Source organism: Cervus canadensis, chromosome 27, assembly GCF_019320065.1.
Source record: "Cervus canadensis isolate Bull #8, Minnesota chromosome 27, ASM1932006v1, whole genome shotgun sequence".
NCBI lineage: Eukaryota > Metazoa > Chordata > Mammalia > Artiodactyla > Cervidae > Cervus > Cervus canadensis.
The window spans coordinates 2,385,448-2,409,507 of record NC_057412.1 but is presented as its reverse complement, the minus strand read 5'-3'; the positions used below and the strand labels follow the sequence as shown (position 1 = coordinate 2,409,507).

The 24,060-nt window shown below is 50.5% G+C and overlaps 1 protein-coding gene across 3 annotated transcripts in view; it reads right to left on the bottom strand.

The window, feature by feature from the left end:
• The window catches only part of URB1 (URB1 ribosome biogenesis homolog), a 76,041-nt gene that overhangs the window by 11,926 nt on the left and 40,055 nt on the right, over positions 1–24,060 (bottom strand). For all 3 annotated transcript variants that reach the window (XM_043448707.1, XM_043448708.1, XM_043448709.1), the window contains exons 20-30: positions 23,620–23,862; positions 22,568–22,747; positions 20,333–21,191; positions 19,342–19,543; positions 18,493–18,676; positions 15,184–15,242; positions 13,480–13,673; positions 11,138–11,248; positions 10,743–10,806; positions 8,560–8,731; positions 8,079–8,181 (exon numbers count right to left, since the gene is read on the bottom strand). In XM_043448707.1, the coding sequence (XP_043304642.1) occupies positions 8,079–8,181; positions 8,560–8,731; positions 10,743–10,806; positions 11,138–11,248; positions 13,480–13,673; positions 15,184–15,242; positions 18,493–18,676; positions 19,342–19,543; positions 20,333–21,191; positions 22,568–22,747; positions 23,620–23,862 (2,371 nt within the window). The remainder of the gene's footprint in view (positions 1–8,078; positions 8,182–8,559; positions 8,732–10,742; positions 10,807–11,137; positions 11,249–13,479; positions 13,674–15,183; positions 15,243–18,492; positions 18,677–19,341; positions 19,544–20,332; positions 21,192–22,567; positions 22,748–23,619; positions 23,863–24,060) is intronic.

Below are 24,060 nucleotides of genomic sequence, written 5' to 3'. Positions count from 1 at the left end.
GGAGAAAAATGATAATAGCTACTTCTTCTTAGTCCAAACAGCTATACAGACACATAACGGTCCTCAAATGGGGGGCTGTCCAGAAGTGTAGAGACCAGCCGGTGGAGGACCTGTGGGCGTGCCTGCAGTGCCTGCCTGGGCTGACAGGGCTGTCACGCCAGGGCAGGGACCCGCGCATCCTCCTCCTCCGAAGCAGCGGGAGCTCCTGGAAGCCGCTTACGTGCGGGTCCCTTCCCCTTTCTCAGCTCTCACACCGTATCGCACAAGGACTAGCATTTCCACTTCCAGCCAGGAAAGAGACAGGAAAGAGATTCATCTGTCCAACTGAAAAAACAGCTGAAGGCATGAACTAAGGATTTCCAAGACACTGGACATGGAGCAACAGAGGACGGTGATCCTGAGACGGGAAACCAGGCGACCCTCCAATCATTCCAGCTCACACCTGGAGTTCCCAGGCCATGGCACAGGGGGGCAAACCGAGGCAGAGCCCAGGCAGCTGTGAGCTGGGGACACAGAGCTGGGGGGAGGGGGGCCTGGGAGGCCAAGTGGCCGGAGCTCACGAGGCCGAGCCCAAGAGAAGACTGCTCCACTGGGAGAGTGCCCGTCGGCATGAGCACATGAGCAAACCCCCCAGGTGGGGAAAGAACCACCCGGAGGGGTGAGCAGGGATGACCCCAGGCTCCCACCCGCCTGGAGACAGCTCCTGTTCCCACCAGCCAGGGCCACGTCCCCACAGCACCCAGGGACAGGGCATGTCACTTCACCTGTGCAGCAAAGGTCCTTCCATGTTCCTCTGGTCCCACCTAACAGAGCTTATAAGCAACACTGGAAGGATCAAACCATTTCTAAGGAACTTGGATGTGTACTAGAACAAAGCCAAACAACGTTTCACAAGAATACCAAAAATACCCAGCCCCAAAAAGGGTAAAACTCACAATGTCTGGCTTCCAATAAAAACTGCCCGATAGTCAAACAAGCAGGAACATGGCCCATTATGAAGAGAAAAACTTACTATCTGGAAATGACTTGTAAATGACACAGATAACAGAATTAGTAGACAAAGACATGTATAAAGTTAGCAGCGCTGAATTCTACAAGCTCAGGAAACTAGAGGATGGACTTCCCTGGTGGTTCAGTGGTAAAGAATCTGCCTGTTGATGCAGGAGATGCAGGTTCAATCCCTGGTCTGGGAAAATCCCACTTGCCTTGGAGCAACTAAGTCTGTGGGGCACAACTATTCAGCCTGTGCTCTAGAGCCTGGGAACTACAACACCTGGGCCTGCACACCACAACCAGAGAAAAGGCCGTGCAGCCATGAAGACCCAGCATGGCTAAAAATATACAAATAAATAAAAAGAAGCTAGAGGAAAGACTGGGTGTGCTAAGGAGAGACATGGAAGATAAGAAAATCCTAATCAAGCTTCTAGAGATAAAACTTTAAAACGTCTGAAATGAAAAATGCACTGGATGAATTGTTGACAATGTAAACTGGTACAGTCACTAAGAACAGTATGGAGGTTCTTTAAAAAATTAAAAATAGAGCTACCACATGATTCAGTAATCCCACTCCTGGGCATATACCTGGCTGCTGCTGCTGCTGAGTCGCTTCAGTTGTGTCTGACTCTGTGTGACCCCATAGACGGCAGCCCACCAGGCTCCTCCGTCCATGGAATTTTCCAGGCAATAGTACGGGAGTGGGTTTCCATTGCCTTCCAGATATATGGGCATATATCTGGAGACAACCATAATTCGAAAAGATACATGTACCCCAATGTTCACTGCAGCACTGCTCACAAAAACTAAGACATGGAAGCAACCTAAATGCCCATCAACAGAGGAATGCGTAAAAGAAGATGTGGTACATTTATACAATGGAATATTACTCAGCCATAAAAAAGAACAAAATAATGCCACTTGTAGCAACATGGAGATGAACTTAGAGATTATCATACTAACTGAAGTAAGCCCCAGAGAGAGAGAGAGAGAAATAACATGATATTGCCTATATGTGGAACCTAAAAAAAGAAAAAATAAAACAATGAACTTCTTTATGGTTACCAAAGGACCAGGGAGGAGAAATAAATTAGGAGTATGGAATTAACATACATACACTACTATATAAGAGGGAAAAAAGGCCTACCTTATAGCCCAGAGAACTATACTCAATATTTTGTAATAACCTATAAGGGAAAAGAATAGATATGTTTTTGTATAACTGAATCATTTTGCTGTATCCCTGAAGCTAATACAACATTGTAAATTAACTATACTTCAACAAAACAAACAAAAAAGAAAAATGTACTAGATAAGCTGATCAGAAGATTAGACACTGCAGAAAAAAAGATCCATGAACTTGAAGACACAACAGAATTTAACCAAACTGAAACAGAGAGAAAAAATAATCCTAAAAACTTGAGCATCAGTAAGCTGTGGGACAATTTCAAACAGGCTAATACATGTGGAAGTGGAGTCCCTAAAAATGAAGAAATAATGGCCAAAACTCTTCCAAATTTGAAAAACTACAAAACACAGTCACTGAACACCCCAAACCAAAAAAATAAAGAAAATTATACCCAAGTTTATCATAATCAAATTGCTTGAAACCAATGATTAAAAAGTCTTAAAAGTGATCTCAAAATATGCAGAGGAGCACAGGTAAGAATGGCAGCAGAATTCCTGTTAGAAACAATGCAATCTAGATCAAGGCGTCAACATCTTTAAAGTACAATAAGAATAAAACTTGTCAACCTAGAACTTTATACCCCGCAAAAATCTTTCAGAAGTTAAGACTTTTTAAAAGCTGAAAGAATGGATCATGAATAGCCATAAACTACAAGAATTCTTAAAAGAAGTGTTTTGAGGAGAAGGAAAATGATAGAAGATGGCAATCTGGATCTACATAAAAGAATGAAGAGAACAAGAAATGATAACTTTGGGATAAACATAAAATATTTAAATCCCTTTAAATGGTAATTGACAGTTTGAAGCAAAAATAACCACATATTGTGAACTTTTTAACACATGGATGGAAATTTTATGATACATATAGCGTGAAAGCTAAGAGGGGAGAGAGAGATACTATTCTAAGGTGCTTCTACTATCCATGAAGTGGTATAATCTCACTTGAAGGTAAACCACAATAAATTGAATATGTATATAATAAACTCTAAAGCAACCAACACACACACACATATACATACACTCACAAGCACACAAACTAATTATAGCTAAATGTCAATAAAGACAATAAAGTGGAATCAGATCAATAATGACATTAAATGTAAATGGTACATACATTCCAATTAAAAAGCATTACTTCATGGCAAATAGATGAGGATAAAAAAGGGAAACAGTGACAGATTTTATTTTTTTGGGGCTCCAAAATCACTGTGGATGGTGACTGCAGCCATGAAATAAAAGACATGATTGAGACTGAGTAACGGTAACGTGGTCAGACTAGATGGAAAAACAAAACCCAGTGTCTGCTGTCTACAGGAAACCACTATTAATCTCAGGAGGCAGATTTTAAGTAAAAGGATGGAGCAGTGATCATTTTGAAATATACAGAAACATCAAATCATTAGTTATGCACCAGGACCTAACAATGCTGTAGGTCAATGATACTTGAAAAACAACAAACAAACCCAGAGGAAAAGAGAGCAGATTCGTGGCTACCAGATACAGGGGACAGGAGGGAAAAGCGATGAAGGAAGTCAAAACACACAGGCTCCCAGTTATAGGGTAAATAAGTACTGGGGATATAATGTACAGTACAGTAAAGTTAATTAATATTATTGTATGCTATATATGAAAGTTCCTAAGAGAGTAAATGCTGAGTTCTCAGCACAAGGAAAAGATTTTTTTATATTTCTTTAATTTTATTGTATATGAGGTGTTGGATGTTCACTCAACTGACTGTCCTAATCATTTCATGGTGTATGTTAAGTCAAATCGCTATGCTGAATACCTTAAATTTATACAGTGCTGATGTCAATTATGCTTCAGTAAAACTGGAAGGAAAAAAAAGTAAAAGGAAAAAAAGAGTAATTAGAAGACTCTTCTGCTCTTAACAGCTTACAGACTAAATTTTCTCATTTCTAACAAGTGACTACTTCTGATGGGAGGGGGAAAAATTTCCAAAAGCATCAAGCTGAGGGATAAAATTATACTATTTTGGGGAAAATGAGATATATTTGAGATACACCTACATACCTATTGATACATAATAAAAACACATAAATAGAACAAGTTTGGGAAAGAGAACATTCTAAACATTTAATATTATACTCACTAAAAATAGCTAATATTTAGCAGTAATCACGGACACTTTAAAGACAAAAGGATTTTCCACATGTCCATGAGGAAAAGTCAGTTTCATGTTCTGTGGGATCTGCTATTCTCCGGAAGTCTCGGCTTTGTAAAATGTATGAAAAAGAGCTGCCCCTTGAGAGTTGAAAATATAAAAGGTGATCAAAAACAGAAATACCAGTAGGTTTAAGAACCTCAAAAAAAAATCCCCTGGTGACAACAAATTTGTCCTGGCTTAACCGGGACAATCATCAAGGACTAAAATACAAAGCAGTCCACGTCTTAAGGGGCTCAGTGGCCGCTCAGCGTGCTGTCGGAGCGTCGGGAGCTTTCCTCACACCTCCTCTCACACCATCTCCCAGAGGCGGCCTGGCCAGGAAGGCGCGCCCCAGGGAGGCTCCGCCGAGCCCGCGTCCAGGGCCCTAGGGAGAACCGCGCGGGGCCTCCCGGTCCTGTGAAGCGGCGACGGAAGGGCTCGGCCTGGTTCTCCTGAGGACGAGCACCAGTCACTGCCATTGCTAACAGCCTCGGCTGGCCCTGCTTCTCAGCCAAGGACTCAAAGGACAAGCTGCAAGGCTAAGGACACAGGTTCCCATTTTCAGCAAAGGGTTGCCACGCAACGCTGAGGCTGGTTCTCTCGAGCCTGGCCACCCCACCAAAACCAATCACACACCCGATTTAGGATTACTAAATGTCTGGCAACGCTTGGACCCTGGTGCCACCTCAGGAAACAAAAACATGCTGTGGAAAAACTTCTGCCACACACGGCATGGACGAACCTCACAAATACAATGTGGGTAAATGGAGCTTCTACAAAAGAGAGTGTTTAATGTCATTTAGATCAAGTTCAAACACAGGACACTGGCCCTACTGAGGGGGAAGGGGCACTGGCCAGCAAGCGGCCTGGGGGCTGTTGACTATGTTCTGTTCCTTGATCTGACTGGTGGTTTTCCCCTCAACTCACACATAATATGACCTGTATGGGTTTCTATATATCACACTTCAATAAAAGTTTATTTAAAACATTGTTCATGCTCACTTATCCACCAGGGCAAAAGTAAATGCAATAATAACTTAAAAAAGTAACAATATGAAAAAAAGATTCATGACTTAATTCAACCACAATAAGCCTTGGGCCATTATAAATGCGGTTCACAGACTTCTGTTTTATTCAACTTGTCCCTTTACTGCTAGTTTTCTCCTCCTGATGAATTCATATGCTTCTCTTTACCAGATGATAAAAATTTGTTTAAAATATTCTGCTTCGTTTTTTTTTTGTTCTGGATTATAAGTAGCCCAGAGCAAAATTTAATGACCTAGTTTTTCTTGGTGTGCTTGTTTTGCATTTCTACTTGCCTATCTATTTCTACACTTTTTAAAATATTCTACTTTAATGTGAATGATCATAGTGTAACCAGTATTTTAAGCTACAGCAAATCCTTTCTGGTAGACATGATCTGCAAATTTTATAACAATAAAATGTAAAACGGGCTGTATTTCCCTAACTTGAAAGCGCATTTACTAGTTACCTCTCTTCACAAAAGGCCTTTCAGATCCCATCCTTCCCTTACCCTCCTTTGCCTAAAAGAGGCAATATTCAAGATCCTGAGAACAACAGTCCTGATTTTACTATTTCTCTGTTAAAGTGTTTTCCAAGCCTCTGCCTTCTGCTTCCTAAAAGCTCTATTGAAAGACAGGGCAGCAGACTAAATGACTTGTAGTAATTCACTTAAGTTGCATCATATTTTTAGACTGTGGAAAATCTATTTTCATATTTGATGAGAAACAGACTTAGCCAGCAGAGCCAAGGCATGGGGGAATCAAAGAGCATAGCAGATGCGCCTCCCCCGGTCGCTGGGAACAGTCACCACTGGCCGTCATCATCACCTGACGCTTGCACTTGCTCTCTTGCAAAGAAGACTTAGCTCAGCCACAGAACCCGGGGTCCAGGGAAGGGGTCTGCTCTGAGAACCCAGCCCTCTCATCTTCTGTTAGGAACTGAAGAGCAGTGGTGGAGGATCAGCAAATCTGGTCACAAGGAGCAACGTTTGAGTGCAAGATAATGTCAGGTTCAGAGAATTCCCCAGTGGTTCAGTGCTTATAGACTCAGAGCTTTAGTGGGCCTAGGGTTCAAACCCTAGGCAGGGAACTAGGATCCCACAAGCTGCATGGCCGGGGGGGAAAAAAGGATACCAAATTTAAAAAGGAGAACACAAGAGTGATCAGTGAGGCATGGTCTCCCAGGGCACCTAGTCTACACGGCCATGGCAACCAGGAGGGAGATGCCAGGGACCCTCTCAGACAGCACACTGCCTGGTCCCCACGATGCATCAGAGGGAGCCTAACACAGCAGACAGATGAGGCTTCCGCTTGGGGCCACGAGGGGAGCGGTGACGACCACTCCTGCCCTCCCAGCCAGGAAGCGTCAGTGCGGGGGAGCCGGGACTCCCCTGGCTGCTGGTCACCGGGAGAAGGGATGAGGAGGAGAGAGGGTGGATCGCCAAATGGGGGCTGGATCAGAACATCCGCAGGCAAACCAATGCGGCTGGACCTACACTCCACACCCTGTACAAAAATTAACTCAAAAGAGGCCTCAGACTTAAATGCAAAGGCTACAACGATGAAACTTTCAGAAATAAACATGGGAGTTCTTTGGGATGGAGGGATGGGCAAAGAGTTCTTAAGACTTGACACCAAAAGCTTGACCCGTAAAAGGGAAAACTGATAAACTGGACTTCATCAAAACTGAAGACTTCTGCTCTTTGAAGAAGGGTGTTAGGAAGGTGAAAAGATAAGCTACACATTGGGAGAAAATATTTGCAGACCACGTATCAAACAAAGGACTCATAACTACAATATATAAAGAAACCTCAAAACCCAATGGTAAAAACAAATAAAACCCATCAGAATAAATAGGTAAAAGACATGAATTGACATTTCGCCAGAAAAGATTATAGATGGCAAGTAAGTCACAAGATGCTCAACATCATTAGCTGTTAGGAAAAAGCAAATACACACCGCACTGAGATAGCATTACACACCAATTGTTGACAAAATGCCCCAAACCGACAGACCCGACAGCCTGGGAATCAGACCCTGGTCCTCACCAGTGTGCACCTGTGCATGTCTCTGTCCTTTCTCTCTCCCTGACCAATTCACCTGCAATGAGTCCCACCGTCAGCGTAGCAGACACAAAACGCCATTTCAAAAATACACTTAAACCAAGAGAAAGCCAACCTTAGCAGGCTCTCACTCATTGTCAAGGACAAAATCTCTCATTTCAGTGAGAACTCAGAAAAGGCTCGTGCCATTACCATTAGGAAAACATCAAGGACGTGCCCAGATTTTAAAATTATAATTAAAAAACAACAACAACAACCATGTATTCAAAACATTAACTGTTACTTTGCTGAAAATCACTGGAAAGAAAAGGTGAGAAGGCAGCTGAAGATCCTTCAAGAATTATTTTCAAGACTAAGGTCCTAATCGGGTAATTATGCGGGCTTCCCAGGTGGCACAGCAGTAAAGAATTTGTCGGCCAATGAGGGAGACACAGGTTCAATCCCTGGATCAGGAAGATCCCCTGGAGGAGGAAATGGCAACCCACTCCAGTATTCTTGCCTGGGGAATCCCATGGACGGAGGAGCCTGGTGGGCTGCAGTCCACGGGGCCGCAACGGATCAGACACGACTGAGCAAATAAGCACACATGCACTGGTAATTACAGTAAAAATTGTGACCCCTCCACCCACTCTGGAAGACTGCAGTTACCTGGCCTGGTCAGCTCACTGAAGAGATGGAGGAGGAAACAGGGGTCATAAAGGTCACCGAGATCCACTGTGCTCCTGTCTTTAAATATCGGCTCCTGCGCGTCCTGAAACAGCCCGAGACAGACAGAAACGTGCAGGTCAACCTTGTAAACGAAACACCATGTGGATGTTTTCCACTATCACTTAGAGCTCAAGTTATTTTGAATATTGAAGTACACACACACAAAAATGTTTCTATAAACAGACGGCTTGTACATGAGATACCTTTGATATCTGCTTTGTGGAAAGAAGTTATAAATGAAGTTAAGTGTGGCCAGTGCTGACAGCTGATGAAGCCAGCTGATGGGTACATGGGTTCTGTCTCTATACCTTTGTATATGCTTCGAGTTTTACTTATAAAAAGTGAACAAATCACAAGCAAAACAGGGCTCCTATTTTACAGCGGCTAAAGCCGGATGGCTCCGCCCCAGGGCCCACCGCACCTCGGGGGGCAGCAGCCTCCGGTTCTGGGGGAAGTGGAGGATGGTCTTCATCACGCGGTCTCGATCCAGCAGGCGGAGGATGTCCCCAACACTCGGCTGTTGCCAGAGCGACTTGCCCAGGCTCCGGCACGTCTTCTGATGCTCCACGGCCGCTGAGCCCCACAGCAGCACCCTAGAGTCGGTGGTCACAGAGGTGATGATGGTGGAGACCACTGTAGGCAGCTTTGTTGGGCAGTGACATGCCAGGTGTAAGATGTTCTATCATTTAACCCTCATCGTAACATAGTGGGAAGGCAGGGGTGATGGAGAGGCTGAGGACCGTAAGGGTGAGGGTGACACTGCTGGGGATGACGGAGGCCAACACTTGTGGAGGGTCTGTGATGTGTCAGGCATGAGTCTAAGTCTGTGGATTAATCCACTTAAACTGCACAAGAATCCCGTAAGTGAAAATCACTCAGTCGTGTCCGACTCTTCGCAACCCCATGGACTATACAGTCCATGGAATTCTCCAGGCCAGAATTCTGGAGTTGGTAGCTGTTCCCTGCTCCAGGGGATCTTCCCAACCCAGGGATCAAACCAGGTCTCCCGCATTGCAGGCAGATTCTTTACCAGCTGAACCACCAGGGAAGTCCAAGAATACTGGAGTGGGTAGCCTATCCCTTCTCCAGCAGGTCTTCCCCACCCAGGAATCGAACCAGGGTCTCCTGCCTTGCAGAAGGATTCTTTACCAACTGAGCTATGAGAGAAGCCCAAGAATCCCATGAGGAAGGTACTATTATCATCCACATTGGGGGGAAAGAGACACAGAGAAGATCTGGGAAGTTGGCCAGCTGGTCCCCTGCCCAGCTGGTAAGTGGCAGAGTGGGATTTCAAATCTGGAGAGCCTGGGCTGGACATAGCAGCAAAATCGTGGTGGTTCGATGATGCTCTATTTATATAAACCCATCCCTGTTCCCACACGGCCGTGAGTGGACCAGGTCGGCTCACACAGCCTGAGAACCACCCCCAACTCTAGGGTCCCCCATCTCCACTTTTCACACCACTGATCTCGATGGGAACTGCCCAGTGAGGTCAGCTTGCCTTCCTCCTGGAAAGGAACTGAACCCATCTGCACTGGGGCGGGGGGGGGTGGGGGCACCCTTGTGAACTCCGTGAGCCCTGAGAGGGGTTTTCTCATGCCGAGGTGGGGGTGGGTGGACTGCTCGCTCGTCACCCTGAGTGAAACCGCTCCTGGTTTCTCTCCTCTCCCACATGTACCCAGGGGCTGTTTATTCCAGTAAGAATACAACTGATAAAGCACCAACTCCAAGGCTAGCAAGAGGGTGAGGCCGTGGGGTGGGGGGAAGGAGAGAAAATGTTTATTAACAACCTGGGTGCTCTGAAGACGGAGAAAAGGGTTTTCTGTTTTTTTTTTTTTACTGTTTGTTGTCTTTTTCTTGGGGGATGGACAGTGGAGGTGGTTAATACATCTTTAATCTTAAAAAAAAAAAGTATTCTAGAAGGGAAATATTTTTTTCCCTTCCCTGCAGAGTTGTCTTGAACTATTTTTCTTGGCCCAGTCAGCTAACTTCCTGTCTCAGCACACAGAGCTCTTCCTTTGTACTGGGTCTCAAAGAGGAGACAAGAAACCAGGGCAGCGAAAGAGGACCTCAGATACTCCTGTGAGCAGCTGAGCCCCGGGCCCTGCAGAGCCGGCCCCAAGGCTGTGCTGGCGGAGGAGCAAGCAGCCCCTGGGAACTCAGGAGAGACAGACACAGACAGACAGACACAGAGAAAGACCGATAGAAAAGAGACAGACAGTGCACACGTGCGCGCATGTGCTCGGGGAGAGTGGAATAAACACCCCGCCCGCACGCCCCACTCCTCCTGCACACCCACACCCAAGTCCCTCCCACCCAAAGGCCAGCACGAAGTGAAAAGTTTTCAGAAAAATCAGCTAAACGACCCCCGAGCTGGGAGAAAATCTGAGGGTGGGCCTGTGACAGACACGCACAGTTGACCAGCGGGGCATCAGGCGCACATAGGCCCAGCCACCGGGGACCGTCCTCATGGGCAGAGGGCAGAGCAGGCCCGCCGGCGCTGGGGTGCGAGCGGAGGGGTCCCCCTGCCCGTGTTCGCCCCCCGAGGCCGGCCCGGGCATGCGGCCTTTGGGGTCCGCTGCTCGCGTGGCCAGCGGCACCCACCTGAAGCTGATGAGGCTGTGGCTGTTCTGTTCGTACGCCCGCAGCAGCAATAAGATCTTCTGGTCTGAAGTCAGAGAGGGTCAGCTCAGAAAGCTTGCTGGTGACACCCCTTGAGGCCTCCCATACAATCCTGGCTGCACCGGCTGGTGCCCATACCCCAGAGACATACCCCCTGGTCCCCGCGGCCCCAGGTCACACCGCCCGCTCCCCACATTCCTGGGTCCCACCCCCGGGTCCCTGTGGGCTCAGGTCACACCGCCTGGTCCTCACATTCCTGGGTCCTACCCCCTGGTCCCCGCGGGCCCAGGTCACACTGCCCGCTCCTCACATTCCTGGGTCCCACGCCCTGGTCCCCACAACCTCCTGGGTCCCACGCCCTGGTCCCCACAACTCACCCAGGATGCTGAGTGAGGCACCGTAGGCCCCAAGGAGCACCGCGAAGTGGCTGCTTGCACAGACAGAGGGGCACAGCCGCACCACGCCTGCCATCAGGTCCACCAGCGCTTCTGGAAGAAAATGCCGCTGAGCTGCCCGCAGTGCGGGGCCGAGCAGGCGCAGAGTTCCCACAGAGGAGGACGCACTTCTGGGAACATAAATGCTGGAGACACCTTCTCTGGACAACACTGGGCTGAGAACTGCACCTAGTCCTTCCCTAAGTTTCCATTTTTTTTTCCCAAATAAAAGTGCCTTGACAACCATCTCCCTTCCTTGGTCTTTGGTACCATCATCTCCTCAGTCTCCTCCCAAACTTTGAGCCAACAGATTTAAAAACCTAAACCTTTCTCTCCATGATTATGTTACCGAAATCTCTAGTATTTCCATTCTTGCCAGAAAAGGGGAACAGCCTTTTTACTTTTAGAAAAGGCAGAGGAACCAGAGATCAAATTGCCAACATCCACTGGATTATCAAAAAAGCAAGACAGTTCCAGAAAAACATCTATTTCTGCTTTATTGACTATGCCAAAGCCTTCGACTGTGTGGAACACCAAAAACTGTGGAAAATTCTTAAAGAGATGGGAATACCAGACCACCTGACTCGTCTCCTGAGTAATCTGTATGCAGGTCAGGAAGCAACAGTTAGAACTGGACATGGAACAACAGACTGGTTCCAAATAGGAAAAGGAGTATGTCAAGGCTGTATATTATCACCCTGCTCATTTAACTTATATGCACAGTACATCATGAGAAACGCTGGGCTGGAGGAAGCACAAGCTGGAATCAAGATTGCCAGGAGAAATATCAGTAACCTCAGATATGCAGGTGACACCACCCTTATGGCAGAAAGTGAAGAAGAACTAAAGAGCCTCTTGATGAAATTGAAAGAGGAGAGTGAAAAAGTTGGCTTAAAACTCAACATTCAGAAAACTAAGATCATGGCATCTGCTTCCATTGCTTCATGGCAAATAGATGGGGAACAATGGAAACAGTGACAGACTTTTTTGGGCTCCAAAATCACTGCAGATGGTGATTGCAGCCATGAAATTAAAAGACACTTGCTCCCTGGAAGAAAAGTTATGACCAACGTAGACAGCATATTAAAAAACAGAGACGTTACTTTGCCAACAAAGGTCCGTCTAATCAAGGCTATGGTTTTTCCAGTCGTCATGTATGGATGTGAGAATTGGACTGTGAAGAAAGCTAAGCACCAAAGATTTGATGCTTTTGAACTGTGGTGTTGGAGAAGACTCTTGAGAGTCCCTTGGACAGCAAGGAGATCCAACCAGGCTGATCCTAAAGGAACTCAGCCCTCAATATTCATTGGAAAGATTGATGCTGAAGCTGAAACTCCAATACTTTGGCCACCTGATGCAAAGAACTGCCTCACTGGAGAAGATCCTGATGCTGTGAAAAATTGAAGGCGGGAGGAGAAGAGGACGACAGAGGATGAGATGGTTGGATGGCATCACTGACTCAATGGACATGAGTTTGAGTAAACTCCGGGAGTTGGTGATGGACAGGGAGGCCTGGCGTGCTGCAGTTCATGGGGTCACAAAGAGTTGGACACGACTGAGTGACTGAACTGAACTGAACTGACCATACTAGGAACTTGGGTAATGGTTCTCTCCAATTCAACAGTTTATTACAATTGGCTCTGTAGCGATCTCTCACAGTTTGGGGATGTCAGCTCGTCTCTAAACAACAGGATGTGACTTCAGGGGGACAGGACCCTTCAGACCTCTGCCATCTCCCACAGCCTTCACCATGCAGAGTAGGCGTTCAGTGAACTAGAGAGGAAGGAGCCGAAGCCGGGGCTGTAAGAGGCCCCGGCGGGGACCCAGCAACGGGGACCTTCGAACCCTTCACCCTTGATGAACATTTCAGTCACCACATTCAGACATCTCACACAACTGAACAATTTCTCCCAGGTCAGACACCCCCTCCTAACTTTCTGTAACTCCCAGGTTTTAACACTCACCCATGATATGGCAGAAGACCTTAAACCTGATTCCTATAAGCCAGAACAGGCTCTAAAAAGCGGGGTGCATTTGCCATGTGACCTGAAGTCAGAGGAAACACTTCTAGAGCTTGAATCTGACAGAAACGAAGTGTCCCGCATCTCCTGCATTGGTGGGTGGATCTTTTGCCCTGGGAGCCCACAGGAAATGTTCGGATACTGCCTGGGTAGCGCTTCCTCAGCTCTGGGAACACGGGGGCGCTAAGCTCCACTGCATAGCTAGCTTGGTGGAATCGGAAAAGGAACTGTGTGTCTGGGCTGGGGCGTGGGGCGGGGCGGCACCTCGCACGGGGCTGTCTGCGGGCTCCTCCTCTGCGGCCCCCAGCAGGGTGGGCAGGAACAGGGAGTGCTGGGTGAGCATCATGTGGACCACGGGGAGCTGTGTCAGCTGCGAGCGCGTGGGGCTTCCCGGGGGGTACAAGAGCTGTATGGCGGCTCCGAGGGCTTCCAGAAACGCACGGTCCTGATACCGAAACCTAGGAGGCAGGAACCAAGGGGGAAACGGCGTCACAACCTGTAAGAAACCTTTTTGCTCAGCACTTTATTAAGGAGATCATCCCGCGTGCCTCAAAGCTGAGAAGTCTAGAGCGCAGAGTCAGTCACCATCACCCTGACTACCCATCGCACACTGAGCCAGCACGCGTCACAGGGAGCGCTCTGAAAGCAAGGGCCAGACGGAGCTTGCGTCCCTTGACGGTGCAAACACCCAGTGAACTTCCTGCTGAGCTGAGCAGACTGAATAAAGATGATGCTCAGCCCACCTTCCACGGCAGCCTCCTTCCTTCCTTCCAGCTCCTCAAAACGCCCCTCTGACGGCTCAGAAGTTCTCATCTTAAATCCCTTCAGAACCAATGAAGGAAATGCTAGCATCATGCTCTGGGAAAGAAGGTTTCGGTCATATGTGAATGTTGTTAAGAAGCACTGGGCACTCCGTGAGCATTCTAGAGACACAAACTAACCAAAGACTCAAAGAAATGTCGTCAGGTCGTGAAGGCAATCCTCAGTTACCGTTAACCTCGGACCTGCTTTCACTCATTTTCCTATTAGTGTTTTTCCATTTCAGATCGATGAATAATCAGGGAAATGAAAATTAGAGCCACAGTGAGACACTGTTTCATGACCACCTGAGTGCCAAAAAGAAAGTCTGACTGCATCAACTGCTGGTGAGGATGTGAGGACAAAATGGACTTCCGCTCTGTTATGACAGCACGAAAACCTCGGGGAACAAATGGAAAAACCCAGTAAAGCTGAAGCCATGCCCACACTAAGAGCTAGTGAGCGCCCCCTTGCCCAGAAAGATCTGGCACCTGCGCATAAGGAGGCATGAGACATTCACTGTCAGGACGGGAGGGAGGAGGGAAAGGAGAGGGGAGGCTCCGTCCATCAGCAGGGGACCAGCTAAATAAATGGGGCACAGTCAGAAGACAGAATGCCCCCGGGCAGTGGAAAGGAATGACCGGGATCATCTCCACCTACCGAGGGTCTCAACAAGGGTCACTTGAAAACTTCTGAGTGCACAAAAGGAACAGTAAATTGATACTCTGTATACAATGTCAAACACAAAAAACACTGCGGTTTATTCTAGAGATACACTGACACGCAACCAAAGTGTTAAAAACACACACAGCGCCATGACAAAGCTCAGCCTCAGAAGAACGACACTTGGACGAGGGGGGGGAAGAGTCCATGAGGACAGACAGAGAAAACTGTCACCTTTATTAGGTCTGGGTGCTACTGTACCACTCTCTGCACGCCTCTGGCTTTTAAAAAACACTCGGTTGTTTGAAGGCCGCTTCTCCTGCCCTTGTCAGAAGCACACGCGTAACACGGGGCGGGTCGTCTCCCTCCCCAGCACGGTCTCGTCTGCCCAATACGGGAGCAGCGCCAGCCCCGCCACCTCCCCTCTGCAATAACAGCTCCGGCCGCACCCCAGCCAGGACACCCACTGCCTTCCCGAGCCGCACCGAGAAAACAAATTCGACTTACTTGAGTCCGGTCTTCACAAATTTCTGCCAGTCACCAGGGTCAACTTCATTAAGTGAATTCTAGGAATAAAGTAAGTGAGAAGTATGTGTAGAATATCTGAATTAATTTAAAATAGAGGACATGGGATTTAAATATAGAATATAGTTACTGAAGCAATTTGCAAAAGCAAGCAGTCCTTTTTTCCTTTGATTTTTTTAAATTGTTATTTCCACTAGTAGTTCTGTCATTTTATTAGATATCTATGGTCACCAATGACCGAGAGGAAATTCCCGAACAGTCCTGTAACTTCCCCTTTGTCCACCATTCCGAACAGCACTGACTGATTCGTAGCACACACACGGGTGTAGCCACATGTGACTGCTTAAACACAAGAGTGAACATCCACCCAGGGCAAGACCACTGCGCCCTAACAGGCCTGTCATAGGTCCACAGCCCCTGCCGTGGAGACAGGCTCCGAACAGGCTCTGTTACGTTACATCAGGAGACTGGCTGCTCTGGGGGGAGGGGACGGACCAGGAAAAAGCACGAGAGAGCTTTCTGGAATGATGACCGTCCTGGGTAAGACCCTGGGGCACAGGGGTGCGTACTTGCCAACAGTAAGCTACACACTTACGATCTTATATTGCACAAGATGGAAGTCACACTTCCATTACAAGTGAAGGTCTACTGGGGATGCTACTGACAGTGGGGTGGCTGTGTGTGGGGGGGGGTGGGGGCACCCAGGAACCCTGCACTTCCTGTTCAATGGTGCTGTGAACCTAGATCTGCTCTAAAAAGTTTTAGTCTGTTAAAAAGGGGTCGGGGGGAACAGCAAAGCCTGGGGGAGGGAGGGAGGCGTGCCCCGAGAACACAAATCTCTACAATAGCACCGCCCTGCACCCCCGCCTCCCGAGCTCGGCTCCTTCCAGGTCTCGGGACTGCCTCTCCTCGCCCCTAGTTCTGCCGTGTCGGCTTCCTATGTATCGTAAGTTCACAGTCCTGTAACACAACGCAGTAAGTCTGAAATGCAGGTTATAAACTCCAATACCTTGGCCACCTGATGTGAAGAGCTGACTCATTGGAAAAGACCCTGATGCTGGGAAACATTGAAGGCAGGAGGAGAAGGGGACGACAGAGGATGAGATGGTTGGATGGCATCACCAACTCAGTGGAGATGAGTTTGAGTAAATTCCGGGAGTTGGTGATGGACAAGGAGGCCTGGCGTACTGCCGTCCATGGGGTCACAAAGAGTTGGACACGACTGAACTGAACTGAACTGAACTGAAAGTCCTTTAACAGAACTGCTCAGGCACTGCACCATGATCCACAATCTATGAATGTATTTATCACACTTAAAACCTTCCACCTGGGGCTCTTCTCCTGAGGATCCCTTTTTAAGTCTTGGGTTCAGCGGTGACACACCAGTCATAGGCTCTACAACTTTTAACACAACTTTACACCATTCAGTTCAGTCGATCAGTCGTGTCCGACTCTTTGTGACCCCATGGACTGCAGCACACCAGGCCTCCCTGTCCATCACCAACTCCCAGAGTTTACTCAAACTCATGTCCATCGAGTTGGTGATGCCATCCAACCATCTCATCCTCTGTCGTCCCCCTCTCCTCCTGCCTTCAATCCCTCCCAGAATCAGGGTTTTTTCCAATGATTCAGTTCTTCGCCATCAGGTGGCCAAAGTTTTGGAGCTTCAGCTTCAGCATCCGTCCTTCCAATGAATATTCAGGACTAATTTCCCTTTGGATAGACTGGTTGGATCTCCGTGCTGTCCAAGGGACTCTCAAGAATCTTATTCAACACCACAATTCAAAAGCATCAATTCTTTGGCACTCAGCTTTCTTTATAGTCCAACTCTCACATCCATACGTGACCACTGGAAAAACCATAGTCTCGACTAGACGGACCTTTGTTTACACCATGCATTGAGAAAAAACTCACACACTAGCCTTCGGGACGTTAATTATTTCTGTGCAAAAATGTAACACTAACAATGACAGAGAGTGAAGACCTGAAACAGCTAAATAGTTCCAAATTTTATGAAAACTCTAAACTCACAAAGCCAGGAGGCTCATTGAACCCAAAGCACTGAGAACCTGAAGAAAATTACACTAAGGCATATCGTCATCAAATTGTTTAAGCCGTGTAAGGGAAAAAACATCCTCGAAGAAGCTGGGGGGCAAAGCTGTCATGTACAGAGAAACACAGGTAAGAAGGTGAGGTCTCTGGACTTCCCTGATGGTCCAGTGGTTAAGAATCCGTCTGCCGCTGCAGGGATCACAGGCTCAATCCCTGGTCTGGGGAGATACACGCGCTGCAAGGCCTATGCACCTCAGCGACCGAGCCTGCAAGTCGAGACTCCTGAGCCCTTGAGCCCACGCTCTGCAACAAGAGCAGCCACTGCGGCAAGGAGCTTGTGACCAGCAACTAGAGAGCGGCCCCCACTCACCGCCACGACAGAAAAAACCTGTGCGCAGCAACAAAGACCCAGCGCAGCCAATAAATAATTCACTTTTTTAAACGAGAGGCTTCTCGTCAGAAATAACACACACCAGAAGACAGTAAAGCAATGCCTTTAAAATGCCTAGAAAAACTAAAAACTGTTAACCTGGAACCTTGTACCCAGTGAAACTCTTCCTAACTCACTTTGAGGCCACTATTGTGCTGGGTTGCTCAGTCGTGCCCAACTCTTTGCGACCCTGTGGACTGTAGCCTGCCAGGCTCCTCTGTCCATGGGGATTCTCCAGGCAAAAATACTGGAGTGGGTTGCTAGGCCCTCCTCCAGGGGCTCTTCCCAACCCAGGGATTGAACCCAGGTCTCCAGCACTGCAGGCCGCTATTAGCTGATCTGAAAGCTAGACAAGAATGTTACAAGAAAATAATATTTTAAGCTTATACCCTTCATGGACAGATACACAAAAATTCTTAATAAAATATCAGCAAATCAAACCTAAGAGTACATATAAATGGTAATATATCATGACTAAGTTTAACCTAGGAATGCAAGGTTGGTTTAATGTTAAAAAAGCAATTAATATAATTCATCTTATTAACAGTCTAACACAAAACCAGATAGCCATCTCAGGAGGTACAACAAAAAAGCATTTTGACAAATCTCTACATCCATTTCTGACAAAAGATGGCTCATCATTTCAGAATTTGCTGTCCACCTGTCCTTCGCCTCTGAGACATGGCCCCTCTTATTCCCTGCTAGATCAAACTCATGCCCCCAGCTTAAATGTATCTGTAAATCTCGGCTTGTCTATCTCCCTCCTTCCCTTGTGAATCTAACCAGGGTCTCTAATAAGAGACACCTACCAACAGTTTGTTTAACCTCAGCAGCATTTGCTTCTCCTGATCCTGGGTACCATCCTCCTGCTGGCCGCCACTGAAGGATGCAATCAGCCACTGCACACAGGCCTTTAGTAGAGTCTTTTTCCAGGCTTGCAGCTCTTCTGCCGACCCTTCCAGGACGGCTGAGACGGCGTCAGCCACGATCCAGCTGCAGCAGGAGACAAAAGTCCAGAGTTCGAGGTTTTCAGTATAACCCAACATCACAGAGGGCCACAGAAGACCAACACCCTGAGTCCTGGTCCCTACAACTAACTCCCCAAGCTCAGAAATCAGAGGCTTCACCTGCCCCTTACTCAAACTTCAGAGGTGTATCAGAACTTTATGACAAGGAGAAACACTACTAACACACCAGAAAAAGAATATATTGCCCAGACTCTGTCTAATCAGGCTATCTCACCCTCAGCACTATTGACATGTGGGGCCAGATAATTCTTTCTCTCTTTGGTGGGGAGGGCCTATCCTATGCATTACAGGATATGTAGCTGTACCTTTGACCTCTATCCTCTGGAAGCCAGAAGCTAGACTCCCCAGTCCCATATCATGACAATAAAAAAATATCAGACATTGCCAACTGTCCACTCGAGTGGGCAAAATCACCCCGATAGAGGACCACAGCTCTAAGGGACTCAGAACCACCCACTTATGGACATGGACTCGCTCCAGCCAGGATGCTTTTAAGACGGGTTCTCGGAGAAAGTGCCTCCTCACTGGCTGACACAACGGCAGGGCAGCAATCGTCATGGTTTCGTAAGCACCACAGGGAAGGGGAAGCTGGGACGGGAAGGGCCATCAGACCGGTCTGAGCTTTCATACCTCGTGTGACTGGCTGGAGTCTGCAGCAAGCTGGGCAAGCGGTCCATGAGGGCACGCAGGTCCTTGGCTCTGGCAAACGGGACCAGCTGGGCCAGGATCTGCTGCGGCAGCCCGGACTCTGGGGGCCCGTCGGCGCCGAGAAGCTTGGTCTGCAGTGGCGTCCACAGGGCCTTCCTCAAGACAGGAATGACAGAAGACGAAGCTGGGGCAGAGATGAACGGGAGGGGGGTCAGACGTCACGGCCTTGTGGCCTGAGCGAGGTCACACTGGTGGCTCGAGATGGGACCCTGGCAAGTTCTGATGCCATGGAAATTGACAAATGCTGCACATCAGTCTCCCCTGAGAGCTGGATGTTAAAACGTTCAGCAGCAAGCCACCGGCCACCTGTCACCCCTCAACCCTCGCAGGGATCGTTCAGCCCTGTGGGCCCCAGCTCGAAGGTCATGACGAGATGGTGAGCACCCAAGTCCTGAACTCACCCGGGAACAGGAGAGGGGCAGGGAGAACCGCAGGCCGCACGAGTGGGGGGCCTCTTACTTTGTAAGAACGTTTTTTGTCATCAATGATACCACGCTGCGCAGCTCAGAGGCAGAGCAGTGAGCAAAACGCTGTTCATACATGCTGATAAAAAGGGATTAAACCGGGGTGACCAGAAAGTGCCTGAATCTGAGACCCCATGGAGCCATTCAGGCTCCGCTCAGCAGGCTCAACCAATATGCTGGACGGGGGGAAAGGGGCAAAGGACCCAAGCAATTCCCTCTCCCCCTAGTGAGACCCAGACGGAGCTGCTCCTTCCTTGGCCCCCCAGTGACCACAGCCACTGCCCCAGCTTTCCCTGGGTAACTCGGAGTCGATTCGGGAGCTGGGGCGGACACCAGGGGGAAACAGCTAAATCAAACCCTGGAACGTGGTGCTCCAGGGCTTAAGGATGGACACATGGGGAGGAAGGGACATGGCCCTCCCGGCGACCCCCAGCCGCCCCTTCCCGTACCTTCTGCGGGGCGTGTGAAGCGTCCTTGCGTCCTGCCCTGCAGGTACACGTGGACGATGGGGAGGAAGTCGTCCGGGGCCTCCCGCAGGCGGAGTCCGGAGCCAGCCTGCCGGCACCAGCGCTCAAAGCGCAGCTGGTGGGGCCAGCTGTGCCGCAGGAGCAGGGCGGCCACGCCGAGGGCAGCCGGCGTCCGCCGCTCCAGGCAGTCGTCAAGCAGGGTCAGCCCGACTGCGGGGACCAGCGCCGGCTCTCTCTGCAGAGCCCCGAGGAGCACGGCGTCCAGCTCGGCCACGGCCAGCACGGGCAGCAGAGCCGCCAGGCCCCGCGCATACTCGGAGGCCCAGAGGAGCTCCCCGCTCAGTGGCTGCTCCTGGGTGCGGCCGCTCAGCAGCTGGACCAGGGTCCTCCCGAGGGCGGTCAGCGGTCTCTCCTTCCGGGGGGGCTGGGTGGGTCGCTGGGTCGCCAGGCGGGCCTCAGGCAGGCTCAGCAGGGCCAGGGTAACCTCCCGGAGCGGGGCGTCCTCCATGTAGGGGTGCAGCCCCCGCAGCGCCTCGAGCGGAGGGAGGAGGGTCTTCGGTGTGGGCGTGGCCAAGCCGGCCCTCGGGCTGCGCAGCTCGCGGAGGATGCTCTGAGTGACGGCCTCCGAGTACCTGGCCAGCAGCCCCAGCTGACCGAGGCTCCGCAGGGCCGGGGCACTGGCCACCAGCAGCGGAAGGATCCCTGAGCTGAGGCTGGCCGCCAGGAGCTTCACAAGGACCGGGCTGAGGGCATGCGGTGGGAGGGCCTGCCGCTCCAGGGCCAGGAACCAGCCCTCCAGCGTCGGGTGTCTGAGGATGGCCACCAGCACCTCCTCCAGCGTCTGGAACACAGTCACAGGGCAGAGGCCTCAGCCACCGCCCCGCCAGCGGCTGCCCTCGAGCAGGACGGACCGCGGAGGGCAGCTTTCCTCAGCCACCCCCGGCCTCAAGCTCGGGCTCCCCTGCCCACAGCACCCCAACCCAGACCCACTCAGAGCTGTGACCCCACTGGAATGCACCCCCTCCCCTCGGGGACCAAGGGGCCTGGACTGTAACTCAGGTGGTGCCCCTCCGCCCGAGACCAGCAGGAATCTGATGAACGGAGGCTGAATGAAGTAACTGTACAGAGAAACTGCTCTCCACCGTCACCCAGGCCGGCCCGGGCCACGCAGAAACGCCGAAATGCGATTACCACCCGTCTCCTGGTTTCTCCCTAGCAGCCCTGCCCTCCTAAATTAATCTGGGCGAGGGACGCAGGTACCACCTGACCACAGGGGCAGGGTGGCCTCCGCTGAGAAGAGATTCTGTGGCTGAGGGAGGGCGGACAGGGCTTACATGGGCCAGAACTGAAGGTGAGCCTGTGTCCACTCTCAGAAGGACACCAGGCCCTCAGGGAACAAACTCTGACCCCAAGACTGGTTGAAACCACGGAGCACGCTCTGCTGCGTCAGGGAGGGTTTGATTCAGCCCTGCTGAACGCGGTTCACAGCCAAGGAGGCCACCCAGTCCCTGGGGACAGAAATCTATGTTTCTCTTTATTTACTCTTCAGGGGAGGGAAGAGGAGCCTATGAACTTGCCATCTGAGCTTTCCCAAGTGAAAACAGAAAAGCGCAGATTAGGAGTGCTGTGCCTGACGACTGGCTATCAGGTGGTCCTGCGCCCCCACCCCACCCCCACCCCCGAGCCCCCGCGGAGACCAAAGCAAGGGCGCCTGACATCTGACTCTGAAACGAGGAGCACGCCTGCTTCCTGAACCCAGTACAACATCTCAAATGGCAAAGGGTGCAAAAGACTTGGTTGGGCTTTAGGTAAGCAGCTGATTGCCGAGCCAGCAACAAGAGAAAGAGGCTCACTCTTCTCGGGCAGAGTGGTCGCTGGAAGTGTTCATGATGGAGGGCTGCATCTGTGCCCAGCCTTTACTCAATACAGGCCGCAACCCTTTACAAGGAAAAGATGCAGGCTGAGTTCTCAGGATGCTTGGGGCGCAAAGTGGGAGGGAAAAGTGTTCGCAGAAGGGGAGTGTGAGCACCCAAAGTGAACGTGCTTCTCTCGGGGTGGGGTGGGGATGGTGTTTAGTATCTCCTCTAGTGGCCTCGGCTTTTCCCTGCTTCCCTGCAGTGAACAGGTACTAGCTTCCAACCAGAAATGGAGGGAAAACCAGTGTCTGTGACCTCCCAGGAGAAGGCCAACAGGAAGGGGGAAGAAGGGCGGCCATACCTTGTCGCTGGCCAGTTCCAGTGAGGCCACGGACTCCATGTCCACAAAGAGGTCAGACTCGGCCTGGGCGGCCTGGCACTTCTGCTGGTTCTGGGCGTCCAGCTGCTGGCAGTGGATGACCAGGCGCCGGAGGAGATCCAGGAGCAGCTGCAGCAGGGGCGGCCCCGCACTCCGGCCCAGCTGTGAGGCAAGACACATGACTCTCAGGCCTGGAAGGGCTGACAGTCACCGCCAGGTCCCCTGGGGCAGAGCGGGCGATGCTGCCAGAAACCAGGATCAAAGAGGGAGCCGGGGCTCAAATGGCAACACTGACAACATCAAAGTCGTGTCTCAACAGGACGGGTGTGTTCAGTCACTCAGTCGTGCCCGACTCCTTGCGACCCCCTGGACTATGGCCCGCCAGGCTCCTCTGTCCTGGGATTCTCCAGGCAAGAGTACTGGAGTGGGCTGCCATGACCTCCTCCAAGGGATCTTCCCGACCCAGGGATCAAATCTGCATCTCCTGCATTGGCAGGCGGTTCTTGACCACTAGCGCCACCTGGGAAGCCGTCTTAATTAAGACGTGTTCTCCTAAATCTTGATGAAACACATAGGTTTGTTTTGACCAAGATGAAGGGGAAAGGCCCACTCCAAAACCTAAGCTAAAATTCTGGTAAACCACCTCAGGGAAAGAACGCTCAACAATGAGCCACCAAATTTAAACTCATGAAGGAAGACGGGAGGCCTGGCCGTGATGCTGACCTGGTCAGCCGTGGGCAGGGCCCTGTCCGGAGCCATCACTGCCCGGCTGACCAAGTTCAGCTGCGCTGGGCTCCCCATGTTGAGATCGAGACCTCTGCTGCAGGGAAAAGGGAGCCAGACCAGCCACCCGGGCGCCCGACCTACAGGCCCGCCCGGGGCCCTGTGCACTGGCCGCCACCCTCCCCACGTGCAGAGCAAGCAGGGCAACAGCAGGCCCCGGGACGCTCCCCACACGACTATCAATTCAGACCCGATCGGCAGAAGCCACACTCGCTGTGGGCGGTGGTACAGGGGACCGGGGCAGCGCTGACCTGGGCGAAGTTCTCCACGGCGCTCCTGACATACAGCAGCAGGTGTTTGGCGGCGCGCAGGGCCTGGTGCATCGGGAGGCGCAGGAGGGCGGCCCGCAGCTGCGCCTGAACCCCCTCGTCCAGGAGCGGGAGCCCGCCCGGGCCCCGGCCTCGGTCCTGACCGGCGTAGGCCGTCTGCAGCAGGGGGGAGAAGGAGGGCGCCGCAGGGCCCGGCGGGGCAGGGCTGCCCGAAGTCTGCAGTGGCTGGGGGGCAGCAGAGGCAAGAAGGACAGACGGATCAGCACGGGTGACATGCACGACAGCGGGGAGCTTCACAGAAAGTCACCCACTGATGCTGAAAACCATGCGACCCCGTCAAGTCCAATGCGCTCGGTCATACGTGTTTTATCCTAGCGTGTGTTTACGAGAGGGCGCTGGGTCGGGGAGGTTATTTACACGCCC